Below are 14905 nucleotides of genomic sequence, written 5' to 3' on the forward strand. Positions count from 1 at the left end.
TCATGGAAGCAGCTCTGGCGAAGATAGTAGTATAGACAGGAAAGAGCAGACTTGATTGTTCAACTCATTTAATGTCTAACGCATTCATTCACAACTTATAAAGATTTTAGAGGTGGTTTAGGACTCATGATTGTGTCAACTGAATCACTTGCTGCTTTTGAAAATACTATCACAGATTTCTGCAGGACTTCCAAACAATCAGTGCAAAACCCAGCTCCGCTACCTTTCACTAGGAAGCTAAAGTAAGGTACTAGACTCCAAACTGACTGCTTTGCATTTAAAATACCTCCTTCTTTGTTGGTAAGACTATGTAGAAATTCAGAATATCTTCTAAAATGAACTTTAAAAATTAACATAATGCTTATATATTAGATAAGAAGGGATGGGAAAAGGAAGATTCTGTGACATGCTGCCAGAAATCTTTGAAAGTCTCTGAACAAAGTATTTATTCTGCAGAAAGTGCCACTAGGACCTGACCAAAAGAGATTTATAGGGGAAAGTGTATTTCTTAGCATACACTGGGCGGGGGGAGAGAAGAAAAACTGTCCCTTACATTTCTACGCAAAATACTTGCATTGCTCCGAAGATGCTTTTCAAATTTTCCAACTATGATATATGCATTTATTGCCTTTGTTTTCCATTTTCAACCTTTGGATAGTCAAACACTCAAACAAAAAGAAAACAAGCCCAGCCCCCTATTAAAAGCAACAAAACTAATATGGAATCATTGATGTGTGCAATGGACAGACCAAGGGCTACCCTCAGAGGAGATTCAGTAAGGCTGATTAACAGATTGACCACGTCTGCTCTCTGAATTACCAATGAGGAAAAAAAGGGGAACCCACAAACCTGGAGCACTGTCAGATCATGTTAAAGTTCCTTCAATAAGCAACATATGAACCTCTCAGTGTTGTTCTGCCTTAGGCAAAATTCAGGACATATCCTCACCTATACAGATGTTTGCATGTTGCAGTGCTGGGTGAAAACCTGTTCATCTGTTTTGTCACAAGCTCATTGTGCTTTATAGCTCATACTCTAACACAGTGATTCTATCCTATTGCTCTGTGAGGGCTCGCAGGACTTTATTGCTTGCATTTATTTATTGCTTTGTGTTACTTTGAACCTCTTTAGAAGAAATTGTACATTGAAACTGAATAGACAATGGAAGGATAAAGTCCAAGTATGACTCTACAAATGCCAGCTAGAAAAAGGTAAAAAACATAGCATGTCAACAGAAGAGGCTCTCTAGAGACTTTTATAAACATCAGCTTAATAAACCATTTAAAAAGTGCCCTTCAGAGATGTCTGTATGCCTCCAAATGAATCATACCACAAAAAAAATTCATTGAAGAGAATCCTTTTAAAACATTCTAATTCTTCTTACATCTGATAGAGAAGAGTTTTATAAATTGTTCATACAACACAACTAGCCTGCATATGAACACAGCACAAATGATTGAGAAGAAAGTAATTAAATGGTGCCACTCTTTATTTAAATAAATAAATAAATAAATAAACTCTTAAGAGCAGAATCATATTTATGGCATCCTCTGAATGGACTATTTCTTGATCAGCTCCTGACTTACTGCAAGATTTTTTAGGCATATTTAAAAAATTAGACCGAGAGATGACCCTAAAATGCTTTCTATAGGCTACAGCCTTTCAAGTACTGTTTGAAAAGTGACTCAAAGATCAGTAAAGGTAGCTAGATGGTAAGCTTAAAACCAACCAGCACAGGCATCTCCCATTTGCCAAGAAGAATTATCACAAACTTGTTTGCTTATGCCTAATTTGGATGAACAGATCTGTTGATTTTAATAGCTTGGAAGGGTAAAAATGTTGAGAATCATATGCAGGATTGGGGCCTTAGCTTTAATTGAACTTCTTATGATTTTTATTATCCAAAGCATTTAAATTTTACTTACAGGATATAATTTGGTGGAAATCAGATAACAAACTATTTAAAACAGAAAGTCTGCAAAACAATTTATGATTTATGCACAATATATTAGTGACAGACCACCATAGTGCTATATGTTATATAATATCTTTTTCAAAATCCTGCCTGTACTTGAGTGAGATCAAAATTTGCTATCTCCTTCAATTGTCTTTACCCAATTATCCAGGTAATATAAATAAATACTATAAATGTCATGTTTTTCATGATCAAATAATTCTTTTTTTCTCCTATAGTTAACTCCTTGTGAATTTCGGTCCAAAACAAAAGAGATGCCAGGAATTTGATTCATATTCATTATTTTCATAATCCTGGTCATAACATGTTGTTGGTTTTTTTCTACCCAGACAATAAAAACCCACCTTAGAGTGTATAATACTCTTCCATCACTCCAGATTCGAAGCAAACGATTTGGAGTTGTAATCCAGTGAGCATCAGATTTCCTTGAGTTCCTGAAGAAAGTGTCTGGAATCCAAATTTTTCCAACCATATTGCTATTAAGCATAAGCACCTTCATTGAGCTGTTAAATTTTAGACGACTGTCATACCAAGTCTGGGCAAAAATTATATCTATAGTGTATTCCTAAAAACAGAGAAACAACCATATCTATGTATACATTTACCAAAGTCTGCAAGCCAACTATTTATATTTCATATATAAATCTGAAGCCAGTTTCTCTATTCTCTTTTGTATTATCATTTGCACACAGCAGGCTGTAAAACCAGACTGAGAAACTGCAGGTTGACAAAAGATGCACACAGCCTTCTGTCCCTACCTCCTCTCCCCTGACACACATTGGTTTCTTAAGGAAGAAGATCCGTGACAGGAGGTTACTGTAATGTGAAGGTTCCCGCACAATGCAATCACCTCCCGGGGCCCTGGACAGAAATTTAAGGGCAACCTTGCTACTTCAGGGCTAGACTATATTTGTTAAGACAGCGATTCTACATCTCTGGAGAAGCAAACCAAACGAGCTTTCTATATTTTCCCCCCAAAATTTACAACATGTAATTTAAGATCTTTCAAGAATTCGTGAATATGTGGGAAGTAAACATCACAGTTTGCAGAACTATCTTCTACCATCTGCCTCGTATATCTACTAACATACACATAAAAGTAAATATAATCATAATCAGGAAGGAAATTTCCCTAAAGAAATTCCACTTTATTTATTAAAGACTCAAGAAAACTCCTTTTTATCAGAAAACTAAATTCCTCAGCTGACTTATGGCCAGAAAAGAAAGGTAATAAATAAATTAATTAATTAATTAAAGGAAACCCCATAGCCTTTTAATAAAATAATTCTTGACACAGTAAAACTTGAGATAAACATTACAGATGCAAAAAAATATTTTTTTTTCAAAGAATCCAGCCAGTTGCTTCTGCACTTCAAACACAGAGGCAAAGCAGCAGCTCTCTGTTGTATTTGTCTCAGCTCTAGACCATGACTCTAATCTTAAGGGCAACAGTCTCTCAACTTGATGGTAGATGTGACCTTTCCTGCACAGTTGCCCCATGAGGTCTTCAATGAGCAACTGGGCAGCTCCCCTGCAGGGAAAAAGAGCTGGAGACCAAACTTAGAGACTTGGTGTTGGTTGTTCACCTCTCAGTTACGGGATGAGTGGACAGGGGAGTGGGAGGAAGAGACAGTGTTCACACTTTTGCTTGAGCCAAAAGAGTCACTACCAGTTTACTTGGTCAATAAAAATGCATAGTGCAGTCAGACAATTCTGTTTTTAAATAAAAGCAGAATGCTTTATTAGTTGGAGTGGGGTTTTATGTCCATTTTACTTTTAAATAATCACAGCAGCCAACTGTACGAGTTACAGACTCCTTACTAATTTCCAAAACTGATACCACCCATGTCCCAGGAAAGTTTGTGAAATTCGGCAGCTAGTCTTTGAGAAGTGCAAAGGTAGATATTCCAGGACTACCTTAGTCTCTCTTAATTTCCTGCCTTTTCAGATGGGAGAATAACAGGTATACACTAGAGGGAGGCTTGCTCTCGCTCTGTGATGTGCGGCAGATGAATTACCACCTGTGCTGTGGTAACTGAGTGAGTTTCAAAGGTTATGAATAACTAGTGTATGAGGCAAAAAGTGAAGAGACAGAGAGGATGAAAGTACTAATCAAAAATGCTTTTTAGAGGTGACTTCACTCTCCAACTCTGCATATTTCTTGACAGTCACTGCCATCAGGAGAAGATTCTGTGGGTCAAAACAAGTTCTTGATTTTTTTTTCCCTATTTCTGTAAACAGCATTCAAGACACCTGTGAAAACCCTGGACCTGCTCAACCTTAAAATTCAGCTTTCTGTGCTCATCTGTAGTGGTTACAATGGGAAAGAAAACTTGCCTTGCTGTAGTACAAAGGAGAGCCCAAGGCAGTGCACCAGAGAAGTGTTTTAATGGGCTTAAATGGAACAGAATGAAAAAAGATTTATGTGTTGCCTTTACAATGCAAATAGGAGAAACAAAAGAAGTCAATGAGTGAAATCAACAGACACAACCAAATGTATGAAAAGTGAAGACTGAGTTTGAAGGTGCTACTCTAAGCAGCCTCTTCACAGTAGCAGAGCCTTGTTTGAGAAAAAGAAAATTATCAAAGTGTCATTATAGTCAAATCTGCCCAGAGCAAGAAAACACAGGTTGTTATAGAATACCAACCATTCTAATAAATTCAGATAGAAAAGGAAGAGAGCTAACAGATTATTTTGAACACATAAAACACAGGAATAGCATCAGCAGACCCAGATGCTTTTATTCTTTTACCTTTCAATATTAAATGTGCAAGTTTTTATCCTATTAAATCCAAAACACAGCACTGCACTAGCTACTAAGAAAAAAATTAACTCTATTCCAGTCGAAACCAGAATGCCATGTACTAGAGGAGTTGTTTAGAAAACTTTTGGAAAAAAAATGAAACAACAACAAACTTTTACTCTTCTTGATACAACTGTTCAAAAATAATCTAATATCCAATAGTTTAATATCATAAGATTAGTTACTACTTGTTTCCAAGTGTCTTGCTGAATGTATACAAAATGTCCAAGTCCGAGCCTCTTGCGACATATCTGAAGAGAGTTGTCCTCAATTCACAAGTTCACACTTCTGCAACGAGACATCTCCTTCTCCCTCTGGAGTCAGACATAATCCTATCACTCATCCTATCTGAAAGATGTGGACGTGCAGCCTCACGGTGGGTGGCAGCAGCAGTTGACCCCACTCTTCAGCAGGGACCCAGAAACAGTGCTCTCTGATTTCTCCCAAGAACATTTATTTCACTTTTAACATCTGCCTTGGTGGACTATACTATCTACTTCTTCAGCATATCTGTTTGGCCCGTGCCTCCCTGAAACTTCTCTGTCTTTGAGGGTCCATAATATATCCTGAGGTGGTATATATTCTTCACACAATGCATCTCACACGAGATCACCTTTTTAACCCATTACATCTATACTATTTTTCACTCAAGGGAGCTTTAGCATCCTGTCCAAGTACATACAAGTACTCATACTGTAGAGGGGCAAGACACGAAAATGGGACTCATGTTTATTAGCCTCTTTTCCAAACACATTTCCCCCTGCAGGAGAGGCCCCCAAGTAGTTACCAAGCACAGGCAAAGACATAAAGGATGATCAAACTAAGAGTCTGGTAGCACGTCACTGTGACAGTAGAGAGTATAATAACCTGAAAGGGAAACTAGGCTAGAAGAATTATTAAGAAAGATAGATTCTTTCTGAAAATCCACTTTTGAAATGGGCCTGATATTTTCAAATTTTATGGATTCATACACTGAATTCCCTTAAATTTGAGTCTCCTGAGAAATTTTTCATATTTCTTTATAAAAAGGGGAAATCTGGTTCCCTAAAATTTATTGAAAATTACATAGAAAAATCTCAATACTGTCTTTTCTGGGAGTACTTTGTTTCTAAAATGAGATTAATAAAAGGCCTATCTTTTTTATAAAAACTGTATAAGCAATCACAAAAACAATCAGATTTATACAATATTCTTTCATTTCAACAAATCTTTCTAACTACTTTGTTTTCCTCGTTTTCTTACAAAATTTAAAATTAACAGTCTTATTACTACTTCTATTAGTCTTTCATAAAACTCACCATTTAACGCCACTATGTCACCATAAAAATTGGTTTACTATTCTCTCTTTCAAATTAAACTAATGACAAAGTAGCCATGCAGAAAAAATGGAATCAGTCTATGGCTCTATTAGTTACAGCCATAGCAAAACGCATCCTTCTTCATATTCAGCCTCACAGGGTTCAAGAACAATGGCTAATGTTTGCCATTTGATTAGTATGCTGAAAACCTTTTTTGCACAGCTGGCATAAAGTGCCCACCTGTCTAATTATTTACAGATAACTGCAATCCTCCTCCATCTCTTTCCTCTATAAAAGATCATAACAAACTCCAAAGGCTGGGAACAGTGTGACTAATCAGAGATTACCATTAAAGAAAGGGCCAGGCAGTGAACAAACTGTGACTATTGACAAACAGGTTCATAGTCTGAGTGAAAGTCATTTAATAAATAAAAGCAATTACTTCAAATAAAGTAGGAGCAGCTGCTGTAGGGGAATAAATAGAATCCTTGACATGTTTCATTGTCATGCACAGTCCAATTACAGTCAGACTTGAACAGGTCAGTGGATTATTTTACTTTTTTTACTGGAAAGCTGTGAAAGAAAAGAAGGCAAATACCATCTAACACGATTTTTTTATCAGTACAAACCGCATCACACAAATTCCAACATAATATCTATAAGGATGGGAAAAATCTAACAATGCAGGAAAAAAATTTCTTGGATATTTTGCCTGACAGTCCCACAACTGATTTGATATTCCACAATAAAAAACTATGGAGAAGTCAAGTAACAAGTAGCTAAATTGTTGGCTGGATTATGTTAACTGTGTCACATTTTGTTTGAGAACAGGAAAAGGTAGCCTAGTTTTGTGGTGCTAAACACACAAAGAAAGAAGAGTCCAAAACCAAACTCACAACTGAAAAGTTGTGTTGCAAACCACAGACCTTCAATACAGTTCATTACCAGTGAATTTTGATGAAAAATTAATAAATACATACCTCTGTCATTTCATCTTTTCTCAGAAATCCACCCACCTTTTCTTCCAGATTCAAAATTTTAGATGAAGGACACCTCCAGTTTTCTGTAATGCCACATGCTAATTCAGGAATCTGTTTCATATGGAGCCCCTCGACACAGTTCAATTACCAAATGTGACATGACTTCACTTTAGTCAATTATTTTATTACTCTGTTCAGTATTCTAATTTCTTAAACTGGTATTCAATGCCAATGAGGCAGAGAATTTTTAAGAAAAAAAAAATGAAGAAAGGGAAACTAAAGAAAGAATTCTACCAACCCATATGTTTCAACAATAGGAGGTGCAATTTAATATCAAAGCCACAGTTTAGTATGCTGATTAAGAGATTTTAACAACAAAGAAATTCATAGACAGAACTGGTAACCACATGCTAGGAGAAGGACCAAATAAAGCACCAAGCATTAGCCAACTTATCTTCATCTTACCAGTGTGCTGCCAATAAATACTTGCAACCTTTACCTTTTCCCCTCACCCAAACATCCCTGGACATCAATAAGGGGTTTCTAAGTAATTTATTAAAATACTTAATCTATCTTTGATATATAACTACTCTTAAAAAATTTACAAAATGTGGCTACTCTTGCTAGTGGGTTACTTTAAAGAGATTTTTGATCTGCTTCAGGGTCAACAATGCTTTCAGAACTTGATCCCCACAGCTGAGACCAAAGCAAAAGTAAAATTTCTTGGTTTGGTAAACCATTTTAGTTTGCTCACTAGAGCAATCTGAACTTAGTGATCTTAGGGCAAGATTTAATAGATCTAACAGATCTAACAAATCACAATGATTCTGACATGTAACTGTAAGATTGCATTAATGATATTGCAGCCACAGAAGAGGTGAGGGCTGCAGGAAATGCAGTGAACAGAAGTGCACAACATCTGCTTCCAGAGTCTTTTAATCAGTCAGATTGTCATGACTGTGCAGATAATCACACTGGAGGATGCCATGAGAACATATGCGCAGGGTAAGTGGAAATATGGAAAATCATATCTACAGAAGGTGAGTGAGTACAGCAAGACTTAAATAGTCATGATACAGAAAAAAAATCTACCACTCTTCACATCATAATTTGGCATCTGTTCTTATCTAGTCCTTATTTTGAATATGCAAAGTGACAGATGCAAACAATATGAATAAAAGGCAAGATTAACTTAACTGCTTTGAGGATTAGAAACTATAATTAAAATCTTTCCAATAATGAAAAGAGTAGCTAGAAAAGTAACTAAAGCACTTCAGAAAAATCTACCCTTTTATTTCATCAGCTTAGCTTTTGGCCATTTGAAGAAAGCATAAGGAGAGGAAGTAGATAAGTTATATACATAATCTATATACATTCTCATGGTAAAAATTATACAAAAAAGTTTTTGTTTGCTTTTCACTTGAAAATTTAATTTTTCAGGCACTGCTTCTCATAATCAAACATTAAACTACAGAAAGAACCAGAGAAGAGAACTCAGAACAAAACAAAGCAAAAACCCACAAAAAACCCACATATATACATACATATATATATATTAAAAACCCAGGAGTGAATACTGGTATAGATTAAGGGTTTGGCTTTGAGGTTGTTAATAGTGATTTACCAGCTCCATTAACTGTACTTTCAAAATTCAACAGCTACATCTAACTTCCTGTAATTAGAGAGACTCAAATAGTTAAAATTGGACTCACAAGCAACTTTAACAACAAAGCTGTACATTACTGTTATTCAAAAAGGCAAAATCTCCATCAGCACTTACTATATGCTGGTGAATGACAAACTTCAAAACATTCCAAGAAAAAGTGTTTTAAATTTGCATTCTCCAGAGTGGTCAAAATAAGCATCTAGATGTATAAGACTTGATGAAATTTAAAATCATGCAACAACAGAATAAAATGAAGGCCAAGATCAACAGGCAGTGAAGTTGCATTCACTTACTAGAGAAAGCATATTTCATTTCTTAATAGCTCTTTTGTCGGTGCTGTCACCCCTATGACCAATGAAGTAAGACAACACTTTTTCCAGGGGTAGATCTGCTTCCTTGGTAAAGAGCTTGAAGGTGCTGCTGCAGGAAAAGGCATCCAGATTGCTCCTCTATCAATAAAATGAAATTCCTATAATACACATTGTGAGATGAAAAATCCTGCTGTAGCTACCTGGCTTTTAACAGAGAATGAGATTTTGTAGTGTCACCACAGATCCTGGCACCAGCCCTTGTAGGGGCCAGTGAATCACAGCATATTTCCTCTGGTGCACAGCAGCTCAGGCAGCCATGAAAGCCTCTGTGGTAAGAGCCATTGCCAAAGTCAGCCTCTATTGCAATAAGCTGTTACAATTGCAACAATCCAAGCACGTTCCCTGCTTTTTTCCCCAAAACCCAATTCAAATCTAGGTCAGCAAAATTATTTCCACAATTGGAACACAGCACGACATATTTCCCTATAGACAGATAAGGAATTAATAACAAAGAACGGGTGTGTCATGTTCTTCAAAATATTCTTCTAGTTGACAGAGAAATAAGAGGTACAAGATAAAGAACTAAATGCAGTTTGTCTCAGCTGCAGACACAAAGGAGACAACACAGCAGAAGACAGTAAGTATTTGGAGAGGATATAGGAAGTAACAATAAACTGTACAACAGAACAGCCAAGTAGTCTGTGCAGTTCTGGGGTGAAAAGGAGGAGTTGGGTGCTGTTTGGATTAGCATTAGCACTAGTCAATATCTGTGCCTTCTCAGTGAAGTGCTATGTGATACATACCTTAACATCACTCTTGGTTTAGATCATCACAACTGAACTGTGCAGGCACTCAATACTCCTTATACAGGACACATAACCTCTGCAAGGAGTAAGGAGGTTTGAATTTAACATAAAAGACAAGATTTGGAAAGTCAACAGGGGCATAATTACAGATAGTGATTTTGGCACAACACAAGCTTAAGTCTTTGTGATATTTTGTAACCTTCACAGAAAGAAAAAAAAAAAAGGGGGATGAAAAAAAAAGAAAAGTAAGTTTAAACAGACACATAATGGGAAACAATTAAATGGCTTTGCAGACATTTATGGAAAGTTTCTTTCAAGCATGAAGGGCAGCTTGGGAGAAACTGGTATGAAAAGATGAAAGTATGGGAGCAGAAACTAGAGAGATCTGAGATACTAAATGCCCTCTTGAGAAAAAAAATAAAAATAAAAATGGTTAGAGCTTTGAAGTGCCTTGAAAATGAAAGGGAACTGTTTATGTGTGAGACATAGTGAAAGAGGAGACAAAGGAAGAACTTGAGCAAGATGTAACCCAGGAGAAACAGTGGCATTTTTTTTTTCTGTAGAACACCTTTAGATGGTATAAGCAGAGCCATGAGGCAACTGGAAAGGTTACAGAAATACATCAGCCTAACAATGGAAGTCTGAACAAAAGTTTCCATGTGATGGATTAAAAAATAAATATAAAACCCTTTTGCATTCAGAATTTGCAAGACTAAAACTGAGACTCTACTCCTAGTTCTAAGATCCATCACATCATAGAAAATTTTTAATTTCAGTCCTCAATGACATAGATTAGTGATTAGTGTAGTTGTTGTTATTATTATGACTATTACTATTATTACTACATAGTACTACTATAATGATGATGATTATTATTACTACAACCATGTCAACTGTGGCTTAAGTGGTACAGCGGTGCCATATGAAACCAGTATTTCCTAAACCATGAACTACCTAACATAAGACTTAAGAATCAACCATAGCACAAAAAGACTGCAGCCTTACATAATAGCATTGCTATTATCTGGCACACAGAAATGAGGCCATATTTCATAGCAAAGAGCACAGATTTTCCTGGTGACTCGTGTGTAACCTTCACTACCTGTCCTGATGTCATATCTAATATGGGACAATGGTAAACTGCAGCTGAAAACAGGAAAAGTACTGAATACTCTTTAAAGTGGGGGCTGAAAAGATGTTTATTCTCTGCTTTGGTTTCAGAAGAATACTGCAAAATTTGTCAGTCATACAATGACTGCCCTTTCCCTCACCTCTCGCCATTCCCTTCAAAATATTCACATAAATTGGGAGCAACACAGGAACTGCTGTGCTGAGGCAGTAGGAGCAGAATACAACCAATACTTGGTCAGAATATTTGGCCAGGTCTCCTGAAACTGAACAGGACAAGCTTGGAGCTATCTTGCAATAGTGGTAACCAAACTGCAAGTACCAGATTAATCAATTACAGTTAATTTTTTTCAGAAAAAAAAAAAAAGAGAACATTCATGAAATTGTATTTGTGATGTACTACTCAGTTTCTAGAGCTGTTAACATAAGAAACGTTAACAGAAATATGGGATTTGATATATTCCATAACAAAAAACCCAACGCTCTAACCCACTGAAGGACAATTCACTCAGCTGCTGTAAATGAACAGAGTCCATCAATCTCAAACACTCATCTGAGTAAGCCAATTAACCGTGATCACTTGTGGTGTTGATCGGCATCAAAATTATTGGAATCTACATTTCCTAATTAAAATAAAAGAGTAAGTTGGGAAAAAATATTCTAACTTATTCCAAAGAAGATACTGTACAATAAGAAACAGGTAATATTCAAAGACTCATTGGTACTTTGTCCTGTGATAAGTAGAGTAAGTGCAGTGACACACCTGGCCACAAAATATCCTCCACAAGTGCAATAATGTTGAGCAATCTGTACTAGGATACTGATATTTGAATACTTTCAAAAAATAAAAACAAAAAATCTGCTGCTAGTGAGTGCAACTGAGAATGAAATGAAATTTAGAAGCCAAAGGATACTTAAAATTCCCCATCAGCACATTCTACATGAAGCCATAAATGGTACAATATGACAGGAAAAATTGTATCCTAGCAGTGTCCAGGCCATGCAGTCTGCACACCAAAGTAGCACATTGTGTGTTCTGTATCTGATTTGCTCAGCGGTTTAGCTCTCTTGTGAAAAAAAAAGAGTGATGGGCTTCAAAGTATGCCTTCAGCTTGTGATCACAGCCCTCAATGGATAATAAGCAAAGATCATGTGATAAAAGCTAAAGGATCCACAGAAGAGACAGAAATGTTGGAAAATAACAAGGAAACTGAATTACTCTAGTGAGGTGCAGTCCTAGAAATCAATCCTGGAATTTTCAGTCTGCACCTTCTAATAGTGGATTCCATTAATAAATACAAAAAATGAATAGAGAGCAGCATCTGCATCCACAGCAAGGGAAATAAAAAATAGTAGCCCTCAAACACACTAAAATGGCAATGATAGCAGAATGTTTCAAATTGTTAAATTGTGACTAACACTTTTAAAAAGCAAAGGAATTTTAAAATATTATTTTTTTTCTGCAAACCTACATATATATGTATACACTTACACACAGGCAGATATAGACAGTTGGGTAGAGCATTTTCTTTTGGCTAGTTTCTAGTCTAACTATCAGTTACAATGTCTATGCATCTCTATAGAAATTATCTACCTCTTTCTATTTACTAAATGAAACTTGAATAAACAGACATCAAAGACGGGGGAAGTATAAACTTTTCTCTTTGCTCCTCATTTTTGACACAATGATGCAATACTGCTTCTGACTTAAGGAACTGCTCCTGCATTCCTTCTCAAAAAATTTCTCTCATTTGGGGTAGCAGTCTTTTATTGTCGTAAGAGTTTTGATCAAATGGAAATTACAATAATGGGTATTCCCTTAGTTAAAGGAAGGTAAAAATGTCTTGGAGGGGTACCATGCCTCTCCCAGCCACCTGAATAGCACACTTTAGTGGTCTTGTCAAACCACAAAAGCTGTGGTGCTGGCATGGTTCTTCTCTGGACCCCCTGGGGCATTAGTACCACAAAACTGCATATTTATGAATACATACAGTTTGGGGATGAATAGAGGACAGGGAAAGCTAATGAGGCCAACAGGCACCATGGATCAACACTCATTTTTACATTGGGACCATATATCAGACTCTGATACTTGTACAGCAAACAGTGGTTGCTTTTCATTTGGCTCTAGTTTGAAAGAAGAAAGGTAGTAAAAGCCTAGTGCTTTTAAATTAGGTGTTCAACATAAAGTAAAAACAGGCTCTAAATAACCATTGCATATCTAAACTCTGTTAAGAATTTCCTATACCACTGCAGTGCCACTGAGGATCAAGACTTTGGCCATAAAAATACACTTAGCTGTATTTTACATGATTGTTGCATAACGCATAGCTGTAAAAGGTCAGCTCTAAAAGACAGATTTAGTTAGTATTGGAAGCCTAAAAACTCCACTGATATAGACATTTGTTAAAAAGGTTTCATGCAGGTTGCAGATGCCCAAAGAGATCAAGAGCTGTAGAAAAACATCTCTTAAGAATGGGGTGAATATAACATAGAATGTTGTGTATATCTTTGCTTAACAGTAAAAGCCAAAATACAACAGCCTTCAGAAACAAATTCTAATGAATATCATACATACATCCAAGAGGAAAACAGACTGAATTCATAAATAAATGTTTCCTCTCATAATATGTGTCCTCTGAGGCTTTCAGACAAACATACTCCCTTGATATGCTGTTTAGCATCATTTTCAGAAAAAAAAAAGCTCTCTACATCATGCTGTATTGTATCCTAACTTAACAGTTAAAGGACATCATTTGCCAGAGTGAATTAAGGTATCTGACAAATGAATAATCCAAAGGGGAACAACAGATAATGTGTTCTCACATTAAGTGATCACAATGGTTAACAATCTCAAAAAATATTGATTCCAGGAAAAGTGCCTTCTTAATGAAACCAACAGCTCACATAAAGATACTTTAGAGAGTCAAATTTCTTATTATTTATTTTGATGAAAATGTTGTTTCCCAGAATAAAACATCTCATTTTTTGAAACCTTAATCAAAATCTTTGTATATATATGTGTTATTTATTTTTACAAATGTTTGATTTTTGTACTGATATTAGATGCTCATACAAGCCAAGTTCCTGCGGTCCAAGCCCAGTGAAAGCAATTGCCCTTTTATGAAGGAAATGGTGGAAAAGGCTGTAATCTAAATTGCTGAGTAGTTCTCTGTCCATTTTTAAAAAAACACAGAGCAGTTTTTAAATTTGTACATCTGAACCATAGCTGGAAGACTTCACAGGGGCTGCAGAGACAAGAAAAGGGTACGGGAGATGGGATAGGACTACCCTGCAAAGCCAGCCTCATGCTGGCTCTTTAAAACTGGAAAACTGAAAAACTGAAGCTGTAAGCATTTTTCATGTTCAGTTCCACAGGCTGAAGGACTTACATTGGTTACTGGAAAAAGAAGCCTCTACCACTTGCTATATCCTCCTTACAGCCTGTCCTCACATTTTGCTCCCATGATAAGTTCCTTCAGAAAAGAATTGGACAGAGAGAAACAAAAGAGAAAGACTGAAGTAGGTAGACAGACAAAAACAAAGACATCACTTATACTGGACATGAAAATTGGAATATTTCCCCCACCCATCACTCTTCTGCTCTGTTATGCATTTCATTATGTACAGTCCTGGCCTGAGACATGGACTTCCCTGCCACAGCCCCAGGTAATGGCAACTGTAAGCTTATTAGACCATTACACTGGAATGAATATCCTTTGCCACAGATCTGCATAATCTACTTTTGGCATCTCTATCCACAGTATCTAAGTACCACTGGTATTTCCTGCCTGGCTTCCTATCTATTCCCCACCCATGCATGATGATATAGGTCTAAATCACAAGATCCGTAATAATAATTGAGAATTACAGTGCTCTAACCAAATACTCAGAAGATCCCTGCACTGTCATACTCCAGCCTCTGAATAAAACGCTT

The 14905-nt window shown here is 36.4% G+C and overlaps 1 protein-coding gene across 10 annotated transcripts in view; it reads right to left on the minus strand.

Annotated features, from left to right (window-relative positions):
* Window positions 1-14905, minus strand: part of GABRG1 (gamma-aminobutyric acid type A receptor subunit gamma1) — a 62762-nt gene that overhangs the window by 19964 nt on the left and 27893 nt on the right. For 5 of the 10 annotated variants that reach the window (XR_007904901.1, XM_051790044.1, XM_051790045.1 and 2 more), the window contains one exon: window positions 2320-2540. Coding sequence is in view for 9 of the 10 variants with exons in the window: in XM_051790044.1 (XP_051646004.1) it covers window positions 2320-2540 (221 nt within the window). In the remaining variant the exon portion in view is untranslated. Of the gene's footprint in view, window positions 1-2319; window positions 2541-7057; window positions 7141-9016; window positions 9193-9837; window positions 9917-14360; window positions 14377-14905 lie in introns of those variants that run through there. The other 5 variants (XM_051790048.1, XM_051790047.1, XM_051790050.1 and 2 more) reach the window with 3 other exon arrangements.

The sequence above is a fragment of the Manacus candei genome, unplaced genomic scaffold, assembly GCF_025592945.1.
Source record: "Manacus candei isolate 608988 ecotype Guabito, Panama unplaced genomic scaffold, ASM2559294v1 h1tg000028l, whole genome shotgun sequence".
Classification (NCBI taxonomy): Eukaryota; Metazoa; Chordata; class Aves; order Passeriformes; family Pipridae; genus Manacus; species Manacus candei.